Source organism: Besnoitia besnoiti, chromosome IX (genome assembly GCF_002563875.1).
Source record: "Besnoitia besnoiti strain Bb-Ger1 chromosome IX, whole genome shotgun sequence".
NCBI lineage: Eukaryota > Apicomplexa > Conoidasida > Eucoccidiorida > Sarcocystidae > Besnoitia > Besnoitia besnoiti.
Window position 1 is genome coordinate 412,267 of NC_042364.1, and position 26,857 is coordinate 439,123.

General features: G+C 61.2%; 3 protein-coding genes across 3 annotated transcripts; 2 read left to right on the forward strand and 1 right to left on the reverse strand.

Annotated features, from left to right (window-relative positions):
- Positions 1–1,675: 1,675 nt before the first annotated feature.
- Positions 1,676–12,857, forward strand: BESB_012340 (uncharacterized protein; the record flags this gene model as incomplete). Its single annotated transcript, XM_029359964.1, has 14 exons — positions 1,676–2,635; positions 3,172–3,378; positions 3,805–4,113; positions 4,497–4,706; positions 5,096–5,400; positions 5,845–6,280; positions 6,546–7,162; positions 7,616–8,075; positions 8,291–8,622; positions 8,962–9,075; positions 9,329–9,656; positions 9,981–10,181; positions 10,571–10,675; positions 10,995–12,857. 14 exons carry the CDS (start codon positions 1,676–1,678, stop codon positions 12,855–12,857), a joined length of 6,447 nt encoding a protein of 2,148 aa, XP_029216631.1.
- A 1,798-nt stretch (positions 12,858–14,655) lies between these two features.
- BESB_012350 (histone lysine acetyltransferase GCN5-A) lies at positions 14,656–22,147 on the reverse strand (the record flags this gene model as incomplete). Its single annotated transcript, XM_029359965.1, has 8 exons — positions 14,656–14,811; positions 15,375–15,788; positions 16,290–16,531; positions 16,715–16,844; positions 17,445–17,729; positions 18,173–18,393; positions 18,711–21,544; positions 22,080–22,147. The coding sequence occupies 8 exons, from the start codon at positions 22,145–22,147 to the stop codon at positions 14,656–14,658; spliced, it is 4,350 nt and encodes a 1,449-aa protein (XP_029216632.1).
- A 1,293-nt stretch (positions 22,148–23,440) lies between these two features.
- Positions 23,441–26,233, forward strand: BESB_012360 (uncharacterized protein; the record flags this gene model as incomplete). Its single annotated transcript, XM_029359966.1, has 1 exon — positions 23,441–26,233. One exon carries the CDS (start codon positions 23,441–23,443, stop codon positions 26,231–26,233), a length of 2,793 nt encoding a protein of 930 aa, XP_029216633.1.
- Between the last annotated feature and the right edge of the window lie 624 nt (positions 26,234–26,857).

The window sequence follows — 26,857 nt, forward strand, 5'->3', positions numbered from 1 at the left end:
GATCTTCTCGGTGGACGCCCGTCCGGTGGCGTCTTTCGATTCTCCAATGCAATGCCTTTTCTCTTTTAGTTGGACCCCGTGCTTCCCCTTAACGAGCCGCCGCCTCCCCGCCACGCGCGTGCGCCGCGGCCACTCTGAGACTTTAGTGACCTAGGCGAGTTCGCGGTCACGCGGCCTTTGCTTCCCTGCTGTTACTTCGCACGCTAGACAGCGCCGGAAGAGCGTTCACTCGGGAAGCAGCGCACACTCTTTGATTCACACCGCGCACCGTTGCAACGTCCCTTGTCTCCGATAGATTACCCACACCAGTCTGTGGACCCTAGAAGCTCCTCAGTTGAGCAGGATGAACTTTTTCTGCCGAAGGATCACTGTGGAGTGTCTAGGGTGAGCGAGAGGCACGCGGCTACGCTGGCATTCTCGAGGCTGCAGCGCGCGTTTCCGCCCGCCTCAGGGCATCCACTACCGCGAAGGTGCTCACGAAGTACATGGCTTCCTGCTGGCTAGAAGGGCGGGCTCGAGAGAAGAATCCATTGCGCAAAACGTCCTGTGTTTCATAAAGCGTCGCACTATATCGAAGTTTCCTGTCTGGTCGGTCCCGCTTGCCCGCCGCCGGTGTGGTGAAGCCCCCCGGCGGCGGGTGTCGCAAAAGGGTCGCGTTGGAACCGACGCCTACAAGGTTGTAGAGTCGACCTCAGTCGTTCGTTCGCTGCCGTCCAACGCACACACCTTCCTGGCACAGCAGTCCTGCGCAGGACGCGCGGAGACTGCAAAAAACTCTGAACTGGCTCGCGTTCTTCGAGGGGACTCTCGACACGCGCCGGGAAGGCTCGCGCACACCTCGGACCCGCTCGCCTTGCGCCCGCCGCTGCAAAGTTTAAACCGCGGAGAAAGACGCAGAGATGTCTCTCAGCGGAGCAATCCCCAGGGGTTTGCCGGGAGAGAAAAGTGCTCAGTGCTTCTTGGGAGAAATACTTAAAGATGCAGAATGAAAACGCCTTCGCACGGCCGCGAGGACTCCCGTTCCGCAGGCCGGAGACGGAGTTGCAGAGACCTCCTCTGCACATGCAGTCCGCCGTCGCCACCCGCTTTTCCTAGGAATTTTCTGCATGTGGCGGACAGCTGGGTTTTTTGTCTTGGCGAGAGAGTACGAGGGAGGCAAGGAGGCAGAACACGCTTCTCGTCTGACCCGAAGTCCAGAAAAAAAGAAGAGTGCAGGAAGCACTCTTCTGTCGCGAAGCGATTTCTGACTCTCGGTGCGGACCTCGCTTCTTCCGCTCTAGCGTCCGAGCTTCTGAGGTGGGGTGAGCGTCGTAAACATCGGGCCTTTTCGGGACTCACAACTGACGCCGTTTTTATGTATTTCAAGTGGATTCCCCGACAGCCTTTTGCTCTGCTTCGTTTCCTCTCCGTTGGCTTCCGCGTTTCGCCCTTCCTCTCTTCTTGCCTGTCAACCGGCTTGGCGTCTGGTGTCGCGTATGTGACCTTTCCTCTTCGCAACCTACACACCGCCACTTCTTTCTCTGTCTCCGTCCCCTGTTGCACTCGTGGACTATACTCTCGGCTTTAGGCACATCGTTCCTTGAACGCGGCGAATCCTTCGCGGCTGCTGCTGCTGTCGCGTCGTCCCCCCGGCGGTTGCCTGTGCCTCCTCACCCGTCTGCTCGGCCTGGTCGCCATGGACGCAGCGAGCGCGACCGCGCAGCCGGCTGCCTCTGAAGAGGCAGACCGCCTCGCGCCGGCGCCCGAGGTGAGCCAGCGGCCTCCCTCCTCTGCCGCCGGCGATCTCTCTGAACGCGGAGGCGCCATGGAGCAGGCGCCTGGCGACGACGCACACGCGACGCCTGCGGCGTCTCCGGAGGCCGGCGACATGGACGCGGAGCAGGAGGGCGCACAGTCCCCTGCCACCTCTCAGACGGCGGCGATGGAAGGCAGAGCGGAGTCAGCGCACGCGGGGCTGTCTGCTGCGGCCCCTGTTCCAAGCGCTGGCGAGCATGTCTTGCCCCCCACGTCTCCCGAGGCGGCGGCCGTTGAGCGAGAGGCGCTGCTTTCTGAGAATGGGCACCTGCGGCGCCTGCTGCAGGAGCAGGCCGCGGACCTGGAGCGGCTGCGAGGCGCGGAGGCGGCTGCCGAGGGCAGAGAGGGCGGCGCCGACTCGACGGCGAAGGGAGGCGAGACTGCCCGCCGTTCGTCTTCGTCGGAGGCGCAGGCGAAGGGGACTACAGAGGACGAGTTGGCGGCGCTGCGCCAGAGGCTGCGCACTGCGGAGGACCTCGTCCTCGAGTTGCAGAGTCGGAACGACCGACTGATTCTGGAGCAGCAGCAACTAGTTGAGAGCTTGACGAAGGAGAAAGTCGAGAGACTCTCCGCAGAGAGACAGAGCCTCGCGGCCGCGGCCAGCGCCTCCGCGGCGGAGGGTCGCCAGCGGCTGCAGCAGCAGCGCCTGGAGGCTGCCGAGCAAGCGCAGACGCAGCTCCGGGAGCAACTCGCCCTCGCCAGACAGGAGCAGCAGCAGCAGCTCGAAGAAGCCGCGGAGGCCGCCCGCCTAGCAGCCAAAACTAAGGCTGCGCTCGACGCGAAGCTGCAGGAAGTCCAGGAGGAAAAAGTGCTGCAGAGCAAGAAGGCTGGAGACTTAGAGGTGAGAACAGAGGGACCGGAAGGGAGAGAGAGGAAGAGTGACAGAAAATGCTGATTTATTGCATCAAAATTGAGAGAGAGGAGGACACAGAGAGGCAAAGGTTCTAGAGAACACATTCCTCCAGTGTCCACTCGAGCTTGCTTCTGTCTGTTAGCGATAGTTCAGCTCTGGTGGCGTGGTGGCGTGTCTCGTATAGCCATGCCTCGCGTCTTGATTGCCCTATTTTGTCGAGTTCTTCCCATTTTCTTCCGATTTAACCGCTCCTTCCTGCCTCGGAGCATCTTCGCGGCCTAGGCTTCCGCCTCTCGGCGCGCCTGCGGTGACCCGTCCCACGGCGTCTGCGTCTCGCTGTTCGCACTCTCCTCTCCGTGAGTTTCGGAGGCGCGTCTCTGGGATGCTAAAGTCATGATCAACCTCCTTTCTGCAATACCCTACTCAGTACGTTGGGTACTCGGCGGACACTGTGTATCTGACGTAACAGTAAACGATTCTTTCTACTGCACTTCGGAGTCTGCGTTTTGCTGCCGCTGCTGCAGGCTCTTCTCCGCCAGCACCAGCGGGACGCGGCCCTTGACCACGAGAAGGAGCAGCAGGAGCTGCTGGCGGCTCGCGAAGCGCTTGCGCTGAAGGAGGAGCTTTTGGCGCTCAAGACGCAGCAGGTTGAGCAGCAGGAGAAGTGCCTCCAAGCGCTGCAAGAAAGTAACGCGCAGCTGCAGCGGGACAATGAACGCCTCACGGCCGCTGTAAGACGCCCACACAGACTCCATGTGTGTTTTTGTCCCAAGCTCGAAGCCTTTGCTTCTCTCTCTCTGCCGCTGTCGCAATTTCTCGCCACCACATGCTTGTGCATGCTTTCCGCAGTTTCGCCTGCGCGCCGTCGCGCTGCCTGCGTCTGCCTCTCCTCTCCACAGATCCACTGAGATCGATCGGTGCGCTGGAGTTTGGGGGATGGTCTCAGCACTCCGGATCTCTGCATGGCTGGGACGTTTCTGTACCCTTAGCCCTAAACCCGCGCCGTATGCACCCGCAGGAGGCTGGCGGGCGCCGGCGGCGTCGTCTCTTTTGCGCCGTGCCTGCGTCTCGTGAGACGATCTTGCGTTGCCTCGCCTGATCGCGCCAGACACATCTCGTTTGTATGCGGTTTCTTTCGCGTCTCTTGCCCCCTGCAGGTTCAAGAGAAAGAGGCCGAGGTGATTTCACTCAAGGAGACGACTGACCGCCTGGAGAAGGAGCTCCAAGCCACGCGTGCGGGCGCGGCGCGGGGGACTTTGAGCAAGGATCTGAGCGACCAAACTCTGTTTGCGGACGGACTCGCGCTCCCCGTGCCGCCCCGGCTGTCGCGTGAAGAGGCAGCGAATCTGCTGCAGCAGCGCCTCGGCGCAGACGGCACCGAAGGAGACAAAACAGGCGCAGCTCAGGCAGTTCTCAACGACAAGATGATTGAACTCGTGACGGAGTTAGATGCGAAAACCTTCGAGGTAGGCGGCTGAATCCGAGGACTCTGCGCCCGCCACCGCTCAACGCATGTGACGAGAGACGTTATGTCTGCCTCATGCGTGGAGAAGTAGGGCATATCCTCCTTCCGCACGATGTTCACGTGAGCGATTTCACTGCGGACATGGCTGTCGCTTCATATATATATATATATGCACAGATATATGGTCACAGAATCATATGTGTACATATGTATTTGTTAGTCGTCGTTGAGTTCGATTTGGAGAGGGAGAGGCAGGACACAGACAGGAGGCTTTTCGAATCCTCCGCTAGGATGCTAGAGAGGCCGAGACGTACTTGGCCGGTTGCGCTTTCACAACGTTAAGGCAACGGGAGCCTGCCTGTCTTTGCTGCGATTTTTCCGTAGTGCCTGGCGGCGAAGTCGCGTCTGCTGCAACGCGCAGAGGAGGCGACGACATGGAAAGCTGCTGCGCTGCAGCTCCAGGAGGAAAAGAAGGAGACCGACTCCCGCCTCGCGGAGCTAGCCGAGCACCGCGACCAGCTCGCCGGGCGCCTGCAGCAGCTTCTGCTGCTCCACCGCCGCGAAGAAGACATTTCCCACGACCTGCGAGTTCAAGTGCGCCAGCCGGGGACGTTGCCGAGGCCGAGGGGGGGAGGCGGATCTCTAAACCCAAAACACTAAACGCTTTATGTCCATCATTATGTCCATCAGGGCCGCACTGCATGCATACAGTCTGCCTTTGAATGCCGCCACGCATATCCGCTTCCTCTGCGGCGACCGCAGGAGCGTCTGACGCCAACGAAGGACACCCATCCAAGGCCTTCTTTGTCGATTTCTGAACCGCCTCTTGCCGCCGTCCTCTGTTCCCCTTCCTGTTGCTATGCCCATATATATTGCCTACATATATATATATATATATATAATAGCGCTGTTGCATGCGTGTGCAAGTTTGGTGCACTGCCTGCCGATGCGTTTGTGCTCTCCCGGTGCGGCGTTTTCTTCAGCTGCGGCGGAAGGAAGACGAGTCTCGGCGCTACCTGCAGCGCAACGACGAGCTGCTGAGGCAGCTGGCTGTGGCTGCGTGGGAAGTGCAGCGCCTAGGAGGCCACCGAAGCGCTGAAGAGAAGGCCGACGCCGCGTCGCTGGGCGGCAGCCTCTTTGGCGTCTCCTCGGCGGCGCCCCAGAGCGCGTTGAGGCCTGACGCCGACGCAGGCAAGCACGACGCGAAGGCAAACGCGGAGAAGAGCCTCTCAGACGATGAAAGCGACGCCGGCCTCCTCGACTTCATGGAGCTTCTTGAGCACAACAAGTGAGCGGAGCGAGGGTAGGCGCACGGTTCCCTGAGTGGCAGTATCTACACATTCTTAGGCCGAGGACTCGAACATCGAATGTCGTTGCGGGAGTCCAGCTTGCTAGCCGGAGCTTCCCTGCGAGAGGAGAAGCTTGGGTGTCAAGTCACACACACCGTCCACAGTGACCGTGTCGCAAGCGGATATGCACCAGACATATGCGTAGTATATATATGTACGCAGTGCAGATGCAGTGCAGATATGTATGAAATATGTATATATATATATATATATATACGACCAAGGATATGTATACACTGCTGCACTGCGATTTGCATTTTTTCGCAGTGCCGTGTGAGCCTCTTGCCGTCTCCCTCTGTTTTTTACGCTTGCTCTCTGCTCGCCCTACGGCCTCTTTGGAGCTTCGTTGTCCTTTTCTCCGCTTGCATCTCTTTTCGCTTCAGCGCGCTCAAGCTGAAGCTGCTGCAGCTGACGGAGACTGAGGCCGAGGCAAAGAGCCTGGAGCAGCGCGAGCGCGAGACGCAGCTTTTGGAGCTGCAGAAGGAGCTAGTGAAGCTGCAGAGCGACTTAGAGAGCGCTCAAACCGAGAGGAAGGAGCTTGCGGCCGCTGTGCAGCTGCAGCTCAAGCAGCGCGAGGAGATGCAGGAGAAGATGAAGCAGCTGGAGGCGCGCCTCGCTCTTGCGTCTTCGCGGCCGCTCTCGGCGCGTGGCGACGCAGAGGAAGAGAACGACACAGAGACGGGCCGCGGGGGACAGGGAGAAGGCAGAAACAAGCGAAAAAGGAACGGAGACGCCGATGAACGCCGAGACGAAGACGATGACGATGAAGAAGAGAGTTCGCGCCAAGATCGCCTACGTCTCTCCAAGTTCGTGGAGCAGGTAAGATGCACTCGACAGCAGCGCGCCGGGAGAGGTGTCTCCCCTGCAAAGCGCAAAATCGGAGCCGAAACGCAGGCACACTGAGGCCAGCCACGCAGTTTGCTGTTCAAATCGTAGTCTGCTAGGCGTCGCAGAATTCACTTCTTCAACTTGCGCCGCCTGAGGGTTTAGAGGCCTCAAACAGTGATAGAGTCCTAGAGATCGGTTCCCGCGCACTCCGGTCGCACGTCTTGCGCTGGGGCTGCGTGTCGCGGTCTGTGTGCAGCTGCAAGAAGTGGCAGCAGTGCTCGCGGTGGAGCAGCAGCAGGGCCGCGCGCAGCGGGAGGCGCTGCAGCAGGCGAAGCAGCAGCTGGCGACGGAGGAGGCGACGGCGAGCTTCTTCAAGAAGGAGTGCACGCGGCTGCAGGGGCAGTTGGAGCAGCTTCAGCTGCTTCAGCAGCAGACGGCGGCGCGGGTCGCGGCCTCAGAGGAGCGCACGCGGAGCCTGGAGGTCGCGAAGGCGGAGCTGCGCGGCGAGCTGCTGGCGGCGCGCGGGGAGAAGAAACGCCTCGAGGCCGAGATAGAGGATGTGCGGCAGAAGTGGAAGCTCGAGGAGCTCAGCGCGAAGGAGCTGCAGCTGCAAGTTGACCACGCCATCGAGAAGGAGGGCGCGACCAAGCGCGAGCTTCAGGAACACCTCTCCTCGCTGCAGGTCCGAGTCGACTTCCAGCAGAAACAGAACCTCGCGCTCTGCGAACAGCACAGAAAGGACCTCGAAGTCCTCCAGGAGCAACTCAAAAAAAGCGGGGAAATATGCCACGAACGCGAGGAGAAATGCAACAGCCTGCAGCAACGCACCGAGTCTCAAACCGAGGAAATCCACGTCCTGCAAACAAAACTCAAGTAAGCCCCGCGACACGCCACGAGTGAGACTGGTGCGACGCACAGGAACAGCAAAGGGACTGTGGAGGCCTCTGGTCAGGGAGGCTCTCCGTCGTCTCCGCCCTGCTTTCGCTGTCGTTGAGTTTTTCCTATTCGCTGCACACGCGGGCACCAAACGGACACCTGGTTCCTGTCAAATTTCGTTTCTGTTCTCCACTTTCCACCGCGCGCCTCTCTCTTCTGGACATGCCCCCTCTCGCCTAGTGCGTGCATCGACGCTGACGAGTCCCTTTTCTGTACCGCTGTCTTTCTGCGGAGACCGTGACACGCCGAGTTTCTCCGCTTCAGAACGCACTCGAGTGTGCCCTCCATGCCTCTGCTGTGAAGGCGGCAAGGCTGGGCGCGGCGAGGCTGAGCGCGGCGAGGCTGTGCGTGCATCTCCGCGGACTTTTCGGCTCTCGTTTTTTTCCGCAGAGCGGCTGAGCAGCAGACGGCGGAGGTTCGCAGTCGGCTGGAGGAGCAGAAGAAGCTGGTGGCGTTCCTGCAGCGCCGCGCGTCTTCGTCGGCGTTCGGGTCCTCGAGCGCGGGCGAAGAGCGCGACAGCCAGGGGGGTCCTGCAGCGCCGGCGCCCGCAGCCCCGCTCGCGCCGGCACAGCGCGGGAGCTCGGCCTCGGGCGCGTCTTTGGAGGAGTGCCTGAAGCTGCAGAAGCAGCTCAGTCAGCAGGAAACGGAAATTTTGAAGCTGCGCGAGGAGGTGGAAAGCTGCCGCACGCTCAAGGAGCACTGGGAAGACGTCGCCAAAGAGCAACAGCGCGAGCAGCGCGCGACGGCTGAGAAGCTGGAGCAGACGCAGAAGGCGTTCGAGGACGAAACCAAGAGGGTGCAAGAGGAGAAACAAAAGATGGAGGAGCTCCTGCGCGAAAAAGAAGACAGGGTAAGCACCCAAATCCAAAAAAAAACGGCAGAAGAGAACACACACACACAGGGGGATTGACGGTTGTGGCGCGGACGAGAGACCGGCGCGAGTGTGTGGAAGGAGTCTCGACTCCATCTGTCAGGAAGAGGCACTTGGGTGCGAGACGCGCGAGGAGTAGGGGGAGGCTAGAGGCAGACTCGGCGCCGGTCGGTTGTTGCGGTTCGTCTCTGCAGATTGTCGAAATCGGCAAGTTGCAGGCGACGCTGGAGGCCCTGGAGCGCCGAGAAGAAGAGCACCGCGTCGTGTCGCAGAAGGCGGCTGAGGCGGCGGTGGCCGCGGTCGTGGAGAACCTGAAGGCCCAGACGGCGGAGTTGCGCGGCAACTTCGAAGAGGCTGAGAAGAAACGCCAAGAGGCCGAGCGCTGCTACAAGCGCGAACGCGAGGCGCGCGCCGAGGACATGCGTCGAGCCGACGACGTTCACAAGGAAGTCCAGACGCTGCGCGAGAAGAAGCGGAAACTCCAGGAGGAAAAAGATGAAAAAGAGGAAGTGTGGAGGCGACACAGGTAACCTCGGATGCCAAATCAACAACTTTTGAAGCACGCACAAGTCTCTGTGCGCAGAGACACCCTTTTGCTGGCTGTCCTGCGCCTTCATCCTCCGCCTACCGCCACCTGCACACCTACGCATATGCATGCATCTATGCATATATGTATACACTCGCAAATTACCCATATATATTCATATATCTATATATATGTTTATATGCCCTTACGGTTTCGTCTTCCGGCGCTATCCATCTATCAAAGGCGCCTGCGCTTGCACGCCAGAGATAACCGGCAAGTCCTTGGCTTTTCTGCATCCCAGGTGCGTCCCTCAGTCGTTTGTTTCTTTCTTTTTTCAAGACTGGAGATGGAGGAGGAGCTTTCGTCGTTGCGACAACAGAACCAGGCGCTTCTGCGCGACGCGGAGCGCCTGAAGATCGACTGCAAGAATTTGAACGAGAAACTCGCGAAAAAGTGAGGCAGAAACCGTGTCGGGGACGGAACTGAGCCTCGACTGGTTCCAAAAATAGCAGTTGGCGGACTGCAGGAGTCTCGTACATGTAAAGACACTCGCCTGCGAGAGTGTAAGGACACTCTCGCAGGCGAGTGTCTTTTCTCGTTTTTCCTTGTCTGTGCACCAGGCACTCGCCTCTGGCCCCCTGTTCCTTCCTGGTCACGCGGTTTCAGTCCGCTTCGTCTCTTTTTTCGCTTTTTCTCTCTTCCGTAGCTCGGCGGCGGCTCTTTCAGGCTCTGCGGAGGCGGTGGCCGCTGCGGCGGCGTCGCCGGCGGAGACGCTGCTGCAAGTTCGGCTGGAGGAGGCGAGCGTGATGCGAGTCACGATGGAAGAAGAGTTGCATGCGGCGCGACTCGAGATGGCGCGGAAGGAAGTCGAGCTGCGCGTGCTCAGGAAGCAGCTCGAGGAGGGCCGCGCGCAGCGCCGCACCGAGGAAAAGAAACTCGAAGAGCTCGAAGAGGAGCTTAAGACAAATCAACTGAACCACACCCTCCTCGCCAAAATCCCCACTCTCGAACTGGACAACGAACGCCTGCGAAAGGTACACGCCGCAACGCACCAAGAGCAAGACTTCCGAGAGGAAGAAGTCGCCGCAAAGGCTGCGCAAAGCGCGCGGCGCCTTTGGGCTGTGCCTTGGCGCCATCACCCACGGGTGTAATCTCGCCGTTCTCCTCGGTGATTCGTGCCCAGTCTGTGTCTCTCGGCGGCCGTCAACGGCTTCGTGGAGTAGGCCTGTCTGCGGCGCCGCTGGTGCGCCTCTTTCAAGGCTGAGTTTGTTTCATTCGCTCTTCTTTTCTGCGAGCCCCTCTTTGTCGCGGCTTGGTTCTGATGGTGTGCCTCGTCCTGATTTTTCCGCGGTTTTTAGGAACTCTCCACGGCGCACGAAGTGCAGAGGAAGCAGCAGCAGGAGCTGCAGCAGCAGCGCCAGCAGCTGCAGCCGCTTTTGCTCCAGGCGCGCCAAAAGGAGGCCGCGCTGGAAGCGACGGAGGCGCAGCGAAAGAGTCTGGCCGCTGAAGCCGAGGAGTGGAAGCAAAACTACCAAAAAATGATAAAAAAATTCCAAGGGGTACGGTAGACAAATACGTCCCTCCTCCACACATTCTCGAAATGCAAGTTTATTTTCTGTGCTGCGATTTACACGCATCCGGCTCGCTGCGGAACGAACCAAGATCACAGCACATGCTTCCGAAGGCACCTGCGTACGATCAGTGAAACACACCTTTGCGTTTGTCTCGTCCCTCCACACGTCCTGCTCGGCGAAAATGCAGCAACCCAATCCAGGAAACAGCGATTTCTGAGCAAGCTGCAGCAGGAGTGCGCAAAAGGAAATATACACAAATCTGCATCCATATATATATATATATATATATATATATATATATATATATATATATATATATATATATATATATGTATATACGTGTACAATATGCGTGCCGTGTGGGTTGTGGGCAGGTGGACAAGAACAAGATGGAGCAGGTGAAGGCAGAGAATGAGCGCCTTCAGCAGCAGCTGCAGGCGATTGGCGCAGAGAGAGCCTCGCTGACTACTTCTCTCAAGGTAAGGCTTTTGATCCGATTGAAGATTCCCATACACGCGCCAACATGCCCGCGTGTGAATTAACATCCCAGCGTATCGGTGATGCAGCCGTACCGGTTCAGTCCAACACTCTCGCATATTCACACATAAATATGTATATATGTGTGTACACGTGAATATCTGTATATTCGTGTATATATATGTTGTATCACGTCGCCTTCCTGCCCCTTTTTGTATACAGCGCGTCTCCCCGTACATGCGCATATACCCATGCGCATATCTCTATGTGCGTAGCAAGCGTATTTCGGAGCGGGATGTGTGCGCGGCGTTTGTTTCTCAGGAGAGTCAAGCGCGTCAGGCTGAGCTGGAGACCGGCCTGCAGCGTCACCAACAACTCGCGCGCCAGCATGCCCAGCAGCTGCAGCATGTGCAGGAGAAGGCGTCTCGGGAGCAGACTGCACTCCAGCAGCAGCTTGCGCAGGCGCGGCAAAGTCACCAGGGCGGCAGCGAGGCGCAGCGTCTCCTCGAGCAGGAACGGCGCAGCAACGCACTTCTCCGGCAGCGCGTGGAGCGCCAGGAGGCGCTGCTGAAGCAGGCGCAGCAGCAGCAGGCGGCGCAGAAGGGCTCCGCTTCCGCCGCGATCTCGCCGCAAGTCGCGGCCGCGGTGGGGCGCGTGGCCCGAGTGGGCGTCGTCGCGGTCGCGACCGCGGGTCAGGCGCTGGAGGCGACGAAGGCCGCGACGCTCGCGGCTCAGGAGCAGCAGAAGATGCGGAGTGTGCTGGACGCCGCGGCTGCCCAGGCGCAGAAGGAGATTGCGCAGCTCAAGCAGCACAAGCAGCAGCAGGAAAAACTCATCGCCTCCTCGCAGCTACGGGTGAACCAGCTGCAGGCCGAGAAGCGCCAAGCCGAGGCTGAACGTGACCTTCTCCTCAGACAGACGAGTGAACAGGAGCAAATCATGCAGCAGCAGGCGGAGGCCACTGCCGCCCAGCAGCGGGAGCTCGAGAGACTCGCGGCTGAGCTACAGGAGGCGCGCGCGCAGCTCCGCGACCTCCGCGCAGGGGCTGGAGCCGAACGCGTCCGCGGAGGGGGGTGTCCCGATGAGGGTGGCGCGGCCTTCACAGGCGCAGGCAAGTGCGCGGGGCGTGAGGAGGAGGACGCCGGTGAAGAGGCTCAGATGGCGTCTGCGGCGGAGGCTGAGGCCGAGGAGGAAGGCGAAGAAAGCGCCGTCGCTGCCGCCGCGGACGCGCGCACGCATCTGGCGGAGGCGCAGGAAGAAGCCGTCGCCGAGGAGGCCGGCGCGCTGGACGAGGAGATGGAGAAAGACGAAGGAGACAGGAAGGCGGCCCGCGGCGACGACGAGGCTGCGGACGCCGACGCGCTGCTCGAGGGCGGCGCTGCACCAGACGAGGAGATGGGGGAGGAGCAGAGGGAGGAGGGCGCGGAGGCTGGGGGGGCGGACGAGGCCGAAGTCGACGCAGAGGGCACTGAGCCGCGCCGCGACGCAGAGGAAACTCTGTCCCATCACGAAAATGCAGGCGAGGAAGAAACTCTGGAGGAGGGGGCTGAAGAGCAGCTGCAAGCGCCACACGACGCGTCTGAGGCGCGTCGAGGAGACGAAGGCGCGGAGGAGCCTCAGCATCCGCTGATCTCAACGGCGAGTCAGCCCGAGGCGCTCGCGCCTCCGGAGGGCACCCCCCGCCAAGCTGAGCATCCTTTGCTACCTCTGTCTGATGAGAACGCGCCGACAGGCGCCGACGAGGAGTTAACGGCCCCCTCGCGGCTGTCGCCCCTCGACGCGGGTGCCTCGCCGCAGGCAGGGTCTGACGCCGCGGCCGGCGGCGCGGCTGCGGCGGGCGTCGGCGAAGGCGAGCTGGGGGAGGAAAGCTTCGCTGCAGGCGAGGCCGTGCCGGAGTCTCATCACCTGAGCGAAGGAGAAGGCGTCTCGTTCCTTCACGGACGAGCGACCGACGACAAGGACAGCGAGCCGCCGGCCACAGCAGCGGCACCCTTCCCCCCCGCTGCCGTCGGTGCCGCGGACTCACACGAAGAAGCTGCAGAGGTTGAAGAGGAGAGACACGAGGAAGCGAACGGCGACGAAGGATCGCCTGGAGGCGCGGCAGGCTTGCAGCAGGGCGATGGCGCGGTTATGGAAGACGAAGAGGCAGATGGCGCAGAGAAAGACGGTGAACTGGGGCAGTGAATGACGACAGTGAACACACAGACAGCTGCACTCGCTAGCGAAAAAAAATCTCTAGGGACTACGAATAAGCTGAGGAGAAGAAGGATCACATCTTGCCAGGAAGATGCAGCGGCGAGATGCTGAGAACAACAGAGTCGCTGTGCAGATCTACGCAGAACAAAAGTAGATGAAGGCGAGTTCCTTCCACCGCGAAAGGTGTTCGGAGGCTCTTTCTTGAAGGTCAAACGCGGAGTGTGCTGCGGGGTGCGGAGAGGTGTGTATGCAGCGTGATTTGTTTTTTCACCATTTTCATTTTGTTTTTCTGTATTTTCGCTCGTTTGTTGCCATCTGTCGTTTGTGAACACGTCAGGCGTGCCGACGCTCACACTTCGAATGCTCTGCTATGTACGAAAGCACCCCGACATCACAGGTCGGCGCGTTCCTTCTCTGCTTTTTTCCTTCACTTTTCTCTTGCCCGCGCTCTTCCGTCCGCGAACGTGGCGAGCCCGTAGCCCGGCGAGTGAGGAGGGTTTTGCAGACGAAAGAAATTTTGCCACAAAGTCAAACGCCCGAGTCGCTGTGTTCGGCAGTCGAGCTGCTCCACTCAGCACGCCACGTGCGGTGTTGCGGCGGAGGCAGCGACTTTAGAAAAGACGTAGAGCACTCGTCGTTGCGTTATCCCTGCATTTCCACTCTAGAAACGGTCACCGAGGGAGTCCTCTACCTGGCTGCGGAGGCCGGGGCCCAGCTGAAGCTCGAGAGACAACGCTTGCGCGGTTTTCTCTGCCTCAACTCTCCTCCCGCGTTTTCGGCAAGCGCGGCTAAAACAGAGGCCTCGCAGGAAATAGAAAGTTCGAATGACGCTGAAAACGTATCGCGTAGCCGCGTTCTGCCTCCGACGCTGGCTGTCGACTCTGCCTTGTCGGGATTGGCTGTCGCGTCCGCCTTTTGTCTTCTCTCCTCTACACGACATGCATTCTACCACGGTGTTGCTTCGTTTTCCTGTCGACTGGTGTTCCCCTGTCTCTAAATATGAGCTGCTTTTGCAGTGCGGGGCGCGAGCGCCGCGCTCGGATGAAGCGAAGGAGACACAGACACGAGAGACGAAAGACTGACCAACTTCAAAAGAGACGTTCTCCTTCTGCGGCGAGTGCCCGTGAGCCGCTGCGGCCTGTCAGGGATTCGCGTGGCTCTCGCCACCCCCAGCACACGTCCTTGTTTCACCGCAGAGACACTCGCAGTATGGAATTCCCCCCAAACACAAAATGCGGCATGCGCCAGGCGCCTTCATTCAAACCAATGGCGCTGCGCTCGACAGAATAGAACGACAGCGTCGTGCGTGTCTCTCTGCGGAGGCATCATAGAACTGAAGATGCCCTTTCCCCTTCCCTCCCTCCCCCGCCCCCCCCGTGCGAAGCAGCACAAGCATCAACGCAGAAGATTCACCAACACGTGCAGTTATCCTCCGATACGCGACTTTTCAACGACCCGCTGTCTTCCGCGTCAGCTCACGACTGAAATACATGAACTTTTCTGAAATATCCGCTGAGGTCGCCACCCAAATCGACCCCCCCCCCCCCCCCCCCTCGAGTCCTGCGGCGTCAGCGAACGCGGTCGCCGCCTTTGTACTCTTTTTCAAAGCCGCGTTCGCAGCTTCCACGCTGTCTGCCGACTCTGCGCCCCCGTTGCGCTCTGCGCCGCCATGAGCCTTCCCTTTCAGCCCTTCCTTGAGCGCAGTACTGGCGCATGCTGCATTCGCGCGAGGCGCGTCCTTCCTGGCGTTTAAACTTTAGAGGGGCTTGGGTCAGGGTTTCGGGTTTCAGGCCTTGCCGAGCGCCTCGACTTTGGGCCGTATGAAGGCCTGCAGCTCGTCTGCGTATTTGTAGTAAATCGTGTCTGGCGAGTTATAAGCGCGGCAGTTGTCGAACATCAGCTGCAGATCTTGCCCGAACTCCTCGGGCGTGCCGTACTCCCCCTGAGGCAGACATGGCGGCTCACAGACACACGAAGAAAACCCGCAAAAATAAGGCGCCTGACCACTCTCCCGCAGCGATGGCAATCCCGCCTCGAGTCGACATGGCGCAGCCCGTTCGAAGCGCACACGACCCGCACTCACGGGACACGAAGCAGAGACACGAGGCCACGCGGCGGCGGAGGCCTGCCACGCGTTGCCCGCCCTGCCTCAAAGGGGAACGGAGTGCAGCGTGGCAGAATGCCGCGTGCGCGATTCCTTCTCCTCGCGCTCTCTCTGTTCGCCCGGGAGGTCTCCGCCTCGCCCCGAAGAGAAAGAGAGAAAACGAGAGACACAAGGAGGCGGGAGTTCTTTCCACTTCGTCGCCGGCGGCCTCTCGTCTTACGGTCGCAAGTCGCGTGGGGCCTGCAGGCAGGGCGACGAAGGCCACATGCGCCTCCACCCCCACCCACCCCCCCTCACCCCCGTCCGGCTCGTTTTCTGTCTGCCTCGTCGTCTCGCTTTGAAGGCGAGTGCCTGGCTTGAGAGCGAGCGCGCCTGCCGCGGTTCGCTCCGTGCGCACTCACGTTGCGATTTCGCTTCTTCATGGTGCTGATGTCTACGGGTCTACGCACGACTTCGTAGTAGTCGGGCGCCTCGTTGACTGAAACTGGCTTCCGAAACGGCCAAGAGGAGGAGTGCTTTTCGAGTGCGGAGAGCAGCGCCGCGATCTGCGCCTTGAGCGACGGCGCGCTGGGTCCCAGACCGCGCGCCGCGAAGCCCTTGCCCAAGCCGTCGCGCTTCGCGCCGCCGACGAAGAGGCCTTTCCTGGAGCCCACGCCGGTCCGCCCCGCAGCGCCGGCGCCCGCGCCGTGGAGCCCGCCGAAGAAGCGACCGCCTGCGCCTCCTCCAGAGGAGATCAGCATGCTCAACTCGCCGTCCACGTCGAGAGCCGCCAGCCCTGGAATCTCCGACGGCATCAACACCTGCCCAGGGTTGTCCTGCGAGGCGCGGAAGCAAGCGGCAGGCCGCGAGGAAGGATGAAACGAGACGGGCGAGGGAACGCGCATTCAAGTGGTGGCAGAAGCAGACCCGAAGAATAAGTAGAGACACTCGCAAGGGCCAGAAACACGCCAGGCACTGGAAACAGCCAGACGGGACTAAGCAGCAGAATCGAGAAGAGGAGCAGAGGGTTACGAACGGGAAAGAGACACAGCCTCGAGAGCATCATGTGCCAGCCTTCCTTCGACCCGGCTTTGCATCCCGGTTTTTGCGCGTCCTTTTCTCGTCTTTCGCAACTCTTCGTGCGCTCCCGGTTTGCTTTTCTTTGTTGCCGTTGCTTGCCGCGTTCGACGCTCTCCCCGCCAGTCGAGACGCGCGTCGGCAGCCTTTCTGTCAAGCGCTGTCTGTGCGTTTTCTTTCTTCCCTCGCTTAGCTTCTGGCGCAGACCCCAGACGCTTTCCTGCGACGCCTCTCGCGGCTCGGGAGTCAGGTTGGCGCACCTTCCAGAAGGTGATAGGGGGCCAGACGACCGAGGGCGAGCACGACTCGATTCGTTTCTTCACTGCGATTTTCTGCAGCGCGAGGAGTTGCGAGAGCTTTAGATAGTTGATGCGCGAGCTGATGCGACACTCCATCAGCGTCCCCCCGTCGTAGTCCTTGATGTACCCAAGCCAGCGGTCGCGCGGCATCGTGATTTTGCTGCTGAAGCCTTGCTTCCTGAAATACCCCACTGCGAAGTTGTCTGCAGACATGAATCAGAAAACAGACCGCAACCACGCCAAGGCCCAAACCAGACTGTGCACGGACAAAGCGGCACCGACCCACGCGTCGGCGCAAAAGGCAGCCCCCTCCGACACATTTGTACATCCTTTATTCTCCTGCATTCGCCGACGAAGCGCCCCCCGATATGCCGGCCGTTGCGGACCTGCGTAGGTTAAAAAATACTCGATTCCGGACTTCTTCACGTGCTCCTTGAGGTGATTCATCAGCCGCGTGCCGTAGCCCTTCACCTGCTCTGTCGACGTCACCGCGAGAAAAGCGATTTCGGCGAACTTCTGCGGGCACAAGGCAAGGCGCGGAAGGCGCGTCACAGAATGGAGATGCGCGCCGAGCTTACGCCGCGCATGCGCACCCCGAAGAGTTACGCATGCGGCGCAGATTCGCATCTCACGCATGGAGCCGCGCGCTCATATACACTCAATGTGAACAAGCAGACAGTTGTCAAGATGCGCAGCCGCGAAACGCAAATCCCGTATCTGCACAAATGAACGGGGAAATTGCCGCGACGGATATATGTATATGTAGGTGTGTGAGAACTCTGTGCACGCAGAGTGGCTAGACGAAAGACTCGTGAGAGACGAGGAGCCTGCAGCGCGCGGAATCTATAAAAGAACTGACGCCACACATGCCTACTAATCTCTCTATCTGTCTATATCTGCCTCTCTATCTGCAGACATGCAAATGCCGGCTGGCGCGCACGCCAAAAAACCGTGCAATCTATCAAGGCATCCGCCTCGACACAAGCGGGACGTCTGCATCTGAAGCCTGCAGCAGCGTGAGACTGAAGATGAGAGAGTGACGCGATTGTGTCTCAGATGGAGGCCGCGGTAGGCAGCCGCCAGCCCTCTTAGATGACGGCAGCCCAGTTCGCCTACCTCCGCGAAGTAAGGCCGAAAGCAGACGCCGCCGATGACCTTTCCCTGTTTGCAGAGGCAGAAGGTGAAGTGGCTGCGATCGAAGACGAGCCGGACGATGTACTCACGCGGCATCTTGGGCAGCTGGCGCGAGAAAATGTTTTTCACCGTCACTAGGTGCCGCATGTGCCGAGGGCGCCGGTCATTCGTCAAACAGCAAAAACTGATGATGCCCATTTGCTCTTCGCGCGCACCGCCCGCGTCCCGATGCAGAAATCCGAGTCCCGTTTCAGACGGAAGAATGGACTGAACGCATAAAGATACACCCCGCGGGACGACCTATACTCTTCACAAATATAAAGATGTATGTATGTATGTATGCATGCACGCATGTATACATATATATGTAACCATATGAGTATATATATATATATATATATATATCTACGTGGGTAGAGATGTGTATATACATGCAGGTGTTTGTGCCTATATCTCTACGCCTGCGCTGTTGAGACTGCGCGACGAACCTTGGCTTCTGTTCCTGCATGCGGAAGCGTCACTCTGCGGACGCGATACGCCAGCTGAACCGACGCCGCGCGTGAGCAAGACGCATCGTCTGTGTTCCCTCAACCAATCTCTGCTATGGATGATAACGCCACTAACGGTAACAAATCCTGCACCAAGAGGAAGTACGGAAGGGAAACGCGACCCTTCACCCCGGTCTCTCTGCGCGCCGGCTGAGAGCCTACCTCCAAGCGATTGGCGTGCGCAGAGACCGCCTGGGCGAGTAGGGTTTCGGCGTGGGCTTTGGGGAGCCCTGCGACTTCCGCGAGCGCGAGAACGAAGCGCCGTAGCTCCGCCGGAGTTGCGCCGACAACGGTCTGCGCGAGCTCCTCGAGCAGCGACGGCAGCGCGACGTGAAACACGTGAAACACGAACGACCGCCCAAAATACGAAGCCAAGCCCATTCCTAAAATCAGACAGGCACATACATAAACGTGCCGCATAGTGCACGCGCTTGAGAGACCAAACAAAAGCGCATATGTATATATATAAATGTACGTATATATGAAGATGCATCTACTTACGTTGACACACGCGCGGAGTCAAACCCCCGACGGCTGTATGGACGGGCGCCTGAGATCCGTTTCGCGTCGCGGCTTCTACGCTGAAGGCCGTGTTGCTCAGACTCCGATACACCCGCATCTGTACCCCAAGAACGCCAGTCTGCGAGCGATTCAAGCACACACATGGCTGCGCGCACATCAGGCCGTCGCACGCGCATACCGGTAGGGGCGAGTTTCATGAGGAAGACTTTCCACTTTTCGTAGAGCGCGGTGTAGCGGAGAAGGCCTCGCTGACGCCACACTTCGTCGCTCGCCTCTTCTCCGCCCTCTCCGCAGCAGCACCGGGCATGGGCGGGTTCCGTCTCCACGTTTGTTAGCCCTTGCTCACTGCCGTCGCCATCCGGGCTCGGGTTTGAACCTTGTCTTTCCTCAGCGCTGCCGTCCAGCCCTCCGCGGCTCTCCGGGGCGCCGCTAGCCGCGCTTTCATCGTGGCTCGGCGTCTCGAAAAGTCTCGCGCGGCCGCCGCATTTACTCGAGCTCTCTCCATCCACCTCACACGAGACGTCTCTGAGAGAGTTAGAGGCGCGCCTCTTCACCTTCTTCGCCGCGCGGGCATCATCGGGCCTCTCGGCTCTGTCGAGCTGCGCGCCTGTCGGCGCTTCCTCGCCCTCGCGAGTCTGCCGCTCGTTCGGCCGACTCGCGGCGCCGCTGCACGCTGGACTGGCGGTCCCGCTTTTTTTCTTTGTTTTTACAGCTTCGCTCGGCGCGCCGCCCGCCGCGAGGGTTTCCGAGCCGTCGCTGCACTGCCCCCCCAAGCTGGGCGACTGAGGGACAGCAGGCGAGTCTGCCGCGACAGGAGAAGAAGCCGTGGCTGCTTGCTGGTTGGGGGAGGTGTGGGGGTGAGATCGCTCGCGCATGCGCTTCCGAATGGGGTCGAGTTGCTGGATTTCGAGGGCGGCCGCGACACCCAGAATGACTTCTTTCAGCTGGAGATACATCACGCCCTCCTCGGCGAGGCGCCGCTGCTCTTCGGCGCGAGCCTCCGCGCGCTCTTGGGCTTCGGGCTCTTCATGTTCCCTCGCGATTGCGCCCTCTGCTGCGGCCGCCTCAGGCGAAACGCCCGACGGGACCGCTGCGGGCGACGACTGCGCTGGCGAGCCGCCGCCGTGGGGATGAGCTGCCGCGCGTCCTGGGGCGGGCTCTAGCTTCGCGGTGGGGGCAGCGGCCGGCTGGCTGCGTGAGTCACTCGCCTCGCCCGACCGTGGATGTGGAAGCGACGCTGGAGCGGAGGAAAGAACGTCTGCGGCCTCACGTCCGTTGAGAAGTGGATGTGGCGGCGGCGCATGCGCGCCTTGCTCAGCTTGTTGGCGGTGCGCCGCGTCGTCGCCCGCACCAGTTGTAGCGAAACGGTCGTCGAGAGAGGAGAGCGCCCTCGATGAAGCAGAGGACCCCGCCGCTGGAAGTCCTCGCTCCTCGGAACTCGCGCGCCCGTTTACACGCGACGCGTCATCGCTCCGCGAGCCTCTTTCCTTTGTCTCTCCGTATTCCGTCTTGCATAGAAACGGCTCGTCCTCTGTCGCTGGGGGCCCAGACTCTAGGCGCGTCTTCCTGCTCGCTTGACTGACTTCTTGTTCGTCTTCTCCGCCCTCCCGCGCACCTGCCTGCGCAGACTCCGCTCGCGGCTCCGTCTCTCGCCTGTCGCCTCCTGTGTCTCTCGCGGCCGCGTCTACGCGCCCCTCGGCGTGCCCCGTCTGGCCTGGCGCAGGGACGTCGGCGGGCGCAGCGAGGTAGGCGCCTATGAGGCCGGCGTCGCGCAGGTTTCTGGCGAGCTGCGTGCAGGGATCTCGGGCGAAGCTCAGGACAATGGGGCGCAGCATTTCGAGGATGTTGGGGGACTCCGCGCCGCCTGTCAAACAGTCCTCCACGTGGGAGTTTCCCTGCAGCGCCTCCAGAGTTGTCGCGCTCGCGAGCCCCCGCGGCGGCTCCAGCAGCAGCCGCGAACACGCGGCCGCAGAGGCCTCGGGAGAAAATGACGTAGGGCGGAGGGCGGCCGCCGCTTCGGGGCGGGGAGCGTGCGGGGGCGCACAGACAGACGACGCGAGCGAGGCATCCGCTGAGAAGAAGGCGCAATCCAAGGCGTCGCGGTCATGGAAGATATCAACCTCGTCGTGCGGAAAAAGCTCGTCGTCGGACTCCCGCGGATCGAGGTAGCGGCGCAGGCGCTGAAGCGCCTCCGGCACGCATGCATCCTCGCTCGTCTGCGTGGCAGCCGGCGCCCTCAAGCCGTCCTGATCCTCCCTGCCCCCGGAGAGAGAGCGGCTCTCTCTCTCGCGCGCAGTAGCTTGGGCTTCTTCGACGGAGCGCTCACCGTGATTGCTGGGACAGTCCGCGCCGCGAGAGTCTCGCTTCTGGCGCTTCTCGCTGCGGCGCTCGCGCGGGTCGGCACACCCCGGCGAGGTGCGCGAAAGGGTCTCCGTCTCTCCGCGACTCTCGGGGTCGCTCTCTGCCCTCGCAGTCTGCGACGGGGTACATCCGTCGTCGGTCTGCACGGCCGGCGCCTCTCCCAACTGAGGTCCACGTCCGTTGTCACCTGCTACCGGTTTGTTTATGTCTCCGCCACTCTCTTGTGCTGGGGCCTCTGTGCGCCCGCTGGAGCGTGTGCGCGTCGCCGCCTCGAGGAATTCTTCCCCACGGTCCAGTCGGCCTTCGGCGCTGTCCCCGCCGCCCGTGTCTGCCTCACAGGTGTTCGCTAGCTGCCCGGCGCGGCTCGCCATGCTGCCGCCGCAGTCGACTGGCGGGGGCTCTACTGCGTCGCGGGTCAGACGCGCAGGCGAAAGGACGGAGTGCGCAGGCGAAAGGACAGAGTGCGCAGGCGAAAGGACAGAGTGCGCAGGCGAAAGGACGGAGTGCGCAGACGCGTGGCTCTCTATCTCGTCATTGCGGACATAAGACGGCGAGCGCCCGTCGTCCACGATGGCGACGGCGGCGCGCCCGGACCTGACTGCGGAAGATGAAGGCTCGGGCTGCCCACACGTAAGGCGCCGCGGGCAAAAGCTGCCCGCAAGGATCCACAGAGAATGCGACAGAGAACGCCCTCGAGCGGCTCAGAAACCAACAGTGAAAGTAGAGTAAGCAGAGCGTGCGGCTGCCCCTTTGGTTCGGCAAGTGACGCCAGAGACAGATATTAAGGGGCAAATACAAGAAACGAACAAACAGGCACACAAGGTAGTAGAGAACGGAGAATTAGAGAACTGAAATAGCGTGTCGCTGCACGTAATCGGCAGGTAGAAGAAGACGGGCTTGTCAGCGCGCGAGAAGGATTGCTCCTCCGTTGGAATGTTGCTTCCAGGCAGTCTCCGGATTCTGTTAAACAAGTCCGCGGATTGCTTCTACAGCGTCAAAGCTTTCGATAACATGGATCAGAGAGCAAACGAGAGGAAGGGACGGCGTCGTCCCGCCTTCAAAGCACCGGATTACGCGCGCGTGTCAATGTTCGCGGTCGGAAGAACGTTAAATGCACGGGATGCGCTATTTTATCAGTTTATACGGACAACTGTCGCTTCATACGAGGTGGTGTCAGGCGTAGCACCGGACGAGCAGGAGGCCGTGTGCCAGGAGGGGGACGAACAATGATTCCCAGAAAATCGGGCGATTCATAAGGATCTAACAACCCCGTCCGCACCGGAAAACCGAAAAAAGGACGTTAGTTTCAAATCAATCGCTGTCCTGTTTTGCCGCTTCAAACGACGGAGCGAATATACGTACACCGCGTTGAACTGGGTATTAGCCGGGGGGGTGTCTTCTGAGAGACTTTGGACTTGCGTTAGTCGAAGGTTCTACCAAGGTTTACGAACAAGACGGATGAGAATGTTTTTCACTTTCGGAAACGACAGTTAATAGTAATTGCGTGAAAAAAACACGAATCGCTAACCTATACGTTAGCACGCTCGCTGCGGTTCCTTGGGCACCAAGCTCTGCAGGTTTGAAGGCACGCGGCACACCGCGCGTTGGTTGGAGCCAAAAAGATGGAGCTTGAGAGAAAGAGATGGAGGAACATAGAGCCTCGCAGGGTGCACAAGGTGGGAAAGTTTGATTTCGCGGAAGTTTCTTGCTGTTTGTGTCGAGGAAACGCGGTGTGCGCGTTTCGAAAGGCCACAGCCAGCCTCCGCAATCATCGACCCTGCCGTTGGTGCACCACTGTCCATAGGTGACTCGTCTTTCTCGGCTCGCCACACGAAACAAAGGAAGCAAGCCCGCGCGGCGAAATATGCTCCTCGTCCTCGTCAAATCCCTTTGACTCGCGTTCTGTCAATGGACGCGGCACTTCTCCGCTCAAACGGGCTCAAGGTTTCGTTTGCCTTGTCGTCAGCGCACCCCCCTTTCGCGCGCATGTTGCTTTGGCCGTCTCTGCAACCGTTCGATGGAAAAGGCACGCAGACAAGCACCCCCGGGTCCGCTGTTGTGCGTCCTGTTCGCCGCGAAGCCTCTGCATTCGAAGAAACAAACAACAGCAACGCATGCGCGTTCACAGATGAAAGAGAGGAAACGTAGCGGATTTTCGCGGCGGAACGGCGAGCTGAGCCGAGATGTTCCTCAGAACGCGAGAGGCGGAGGGACCTTTCAGTGGATGCCTTCGCGCTGTGCGGTGCTCGAATGAATCGAGGATGCTTTGAAACATTCGTGGTTCACAGCTGACAAAATAGATACAGTGTTTTTTACAGACTCCGACGAGGTGCGTGAGCCGATGTGTGCTCCCCTTCTCTGTGTTTCCACGCGCTCTTGAAGCGAATCTGGGGGAAGATGCTGAGGCGTTAAACTCTCGCTTCTTGGGAGACAACCCCCCTCATTTTCTCGTCCCGCCTTCCTTTGTGAATGTGCTTGCATCTGCATTTTTCAACATCGTCTATCGGGTTCGCCCCTCGGCTTGATGGAAGAAGCCCCGTCTCCACTATGCGCAGACGTCTCCTCGCGCCCCTTCCTTTTCTTCTCCTTTTGATCTCTTTCTGCTCTTCGTCTCCTCCGTGCGCGGCTCTTCTCCTCTCTGAGCCATGGGGCCCCCCCACGAGTCTCGCAGGCCTCCTCTCGGCCTTCTCCATTCCTCCTCTTTCCGCTGAGGCTCGCCTTTTCTCAGGCGCCGGGACCCCCGCCGTTGTTTCGTGGAGGCTCCTCCTGCCCGCCGACTTCGCCTCCTCCTCGCACGCGCTAGTCCATGCCGTCGACGGCGCCCGACTCCGCGCAGCGGTCGCCAGCGCGGCTCCTTCCCGCGGGCTGGCTGCCGAGAGCGAGCGCGACCAAGAGATTCGCCGTTACCTAAAGCAGCACAGAGAGAATGGCGCCCGCCGGCGCGCAAGCGCTCCTGAGACTCCTGCGTTCTCCTCCCTGCCGGCGTTTCTCCGCGCGCCGGGACCCGCCCTTGCGGCCAGCGAGCCGCGGGCGACGGCTGCCTCGCGGGCCTCTGGTGGTCGCGCGCGGGCGCCTTCTGCGCTCGAGCAGCACTCGAGTGCCTCGCGGCGCGCGGGAGCCCCGAGAAGCGGCTTCGGCTGGGCGCTGTCCGCGGAAGTCCCCTACCTGCGCGCACAGCAGCAGGGGAGAGACCAGGGGCTGCGACGGCACTCCAGAGAGACTCTTCAGCTTCGCGCGGCGCTGCGAATCGCCGACTTGCCGATTCGCGAGACGGATGATGTCACGCAGGCGCCGAAGGACAGCGGGCCTGAGAGTGAAACTCGGAACCCGCCTGGCGCCGAGAGCCGAGCGGCGCCTGAGACGCGTGACGAGGAGAGTGTGAGCGAGCACGAGCAGGACGATGCTTTTCAGATGGGCGCGGCGGACGAAACTCGTCTGGGCATTGATGCACGCGCAGCGACCACTGCAGTGTGGACTCTCTCGCGGAGCGACATGCTTCCGAAGGAGATGCCCGCAGCCAACTCGGATGGAGACGGAGTTCCAAGTCTCTTGTCTGCCTTGCTCTCCGCTGATGCCTCCACTGACTCGTGTTCGCCCGCCCCCCTGCCCTCATCTTCCATCTCCTCGTCCGCTTGCCACTCCGCTTCTTCCTCTGCATCTTCTTCCGCTTCTGAGGGCCGACTCTCCTCTTCACTGCTGGAACCTGCACCGTTGCACTCGGCTTCCTCTGCTTCCATGTCCGCGGATGCCTCGCGCCCGTCTCCCTCGCCGATGAGCCCCTCCTCTACTGCGTCCCTGCGGCAGCTCGGCGACAGTCGCTTCGGTGCGCCCGCGGCGGCCTTGCGGTCGTGGCTGCGCGAGCGTGTGCCGACATTCCTCACGTGGCTTCGCCTGGGGGCGAGTGCGGGCCTTTTTGCGTCTCTTTTCTACCCGAGGCTGGTCGTCCCCTCTTCGTTCCTCTGCTCGCGGGAGAACGCGTCGCTCCACGCTCTGGGCGGCTCGTCGTGGACAGGCGCCGCGCAGCCCGCGGACGCCGAGGCGCGCGTCGCCACGCCTCTGAATGTTCTGACTTCTCTGTTTTCCTCCTCACGCCCTCTCGGCTCTGCGGCCTCGTCGCCGGCGCTCTCGGCGCTGGCCGTGTCCGCCGCGGCCGCCCTCGCGGACCACGCGCCGCGGGCTCTGGGGACTGGAGCTCCAGGGCCGTCTCCTGGCGCCGCGACTGCGTCTCGGTCGCCGCCGCCCTCGCCGCTGTTCGCTGCGCTGCTCTTTGCGGGCGCCTCCCTGACAGACCTGCTGGACGGCTGCCTCGCGCGGCGGTGGCAGGTCTGCTCGCCTCTTGGGGCGTTTCTGGATGCCTTGGCGGACAAGCTGCTTGTGACGGCCGCGCTGGGCGGCGTCTGCAGCCTGGCTGTTCCGCCGTTCGCCGGCCTGCTGGGCCCGCCGGCAGTCGCCATCTGCATGCGCGAGCTCGCTGTTCAGGGCCTCCGCCTTCACCTCGAGCGCATGCAGCGGGGCGTGGACGGCGACGTCCAGTGGCTGGGCAAGGCGAAGACCGCCGCGCAGATGGGCGCTCTCTCGCTCCTGCTTCTCTTCCTCCCTCTGTACAGCGGCGACGCCTCGCGCTTCGGCGCGGCGTGTCCATCCACTCTGCGGGCTGCAACGCCTGAGCGCCGCCACGGACCCGCTGGCGACGCCTCGGGTGCAACGGCCGGCGAGTCACCCTCTCCGCCACTCCCGCAGAGACTCGAGGACTTCTTCTGCCGCTTGGGGCGCGCGCCCACGACGCCGCGACGCGGCCCTGCTTCGGTCTCCCCGCGGCTGCTGACCGGGCCCCTGCGGGTCGCCGGCAAGGCGGCCGCGTCGTTGGCGGCAGCGGGCGGACTGCTGCGTCGCTGCTGCCGGCACGCCCTCGGAATCCTCGGCGCACACGCGCTTCCCGCCACAGGCGACCGCTCCCAAGCGGCCGCGGCGCGGCTGCGCAGCCTCGTCGGAAGGGCCCTCGGCGCCCTTCAAGCCGGGAGTGCGTGGACGGCACGGCGGCTAGCCGCCGCCGGCTCCGCGAGCTTCGAGACCGTCCGGCAGAACCTCGCCTGTACCTTCTCGGACGACGGCAGACCGACGCTCCTTACGCACGCCGTGGTGGGTCTCTGGGTGGCGGCGGGCTTGGCCGTCGCGTCCGGTTGCGCCTACGCGCAGCGGGGCTTCTCTGGGAGCGGCGGAGAGAGTCGAAAGGGCGGGGAGACGCAGAGAGGCGAGAGCCCTGCTAGGGCCGACGGCGGCGCAGGCGGGGGGGATGGAGCCACGCGCAATGTCTCGCGCGATGAGGCTTTTTCACTTTGACAGCAACGCATCCCAGATAGGCGCCCGAGCTGAGTGGTTTAGGTAGTCTGTGCGTGGAGGCCTGCAGACTTTCTGTGTGCGAGGCTGGAAGACTCTTTTCAACGCCTCTCTTGGCGCCACTTAAATTCGTTTTTTTCTCATGGACCCGCGACTCGCCCGCCGCCCTCGTGAACCACAGGGGGGCGCTGCACGGCGAGATGTTCACTCTGTCTCACCTCGCTTTATAGACGCGAGGAGGCCTGTAGGTCCGAGTATTTCTGTGCGCTCGCACCGCTCCAGATGCGCACATCCGCGTTGCTTTAGAGCCGAGTGCCTTGAATAGCAGCCACGCACGACTCTAGGTCCATAAGCCTTGCGTGAAGCGTTCCAGCCAGGTCACAAGAAATAAATTCGCTACAGCTCTCGACTCTACGCTCGCGGCTCGGCTGGCCACTGCAGCACTCTAACTGGTTTATGCACGACTGCCGAAGAAGGTAAGATGGAAAGAAACCGTTATCTGGCTTGCTTTTCATCGGCGTAAGTGAAGGCGTACAGTGGAAATAGTCATGCGACTCAGACAGGAGAGGTTGTCGTTTTCAGGCAACACCCACAGAGGTGTCTCGGTAGGGAGACACATGTGTGACT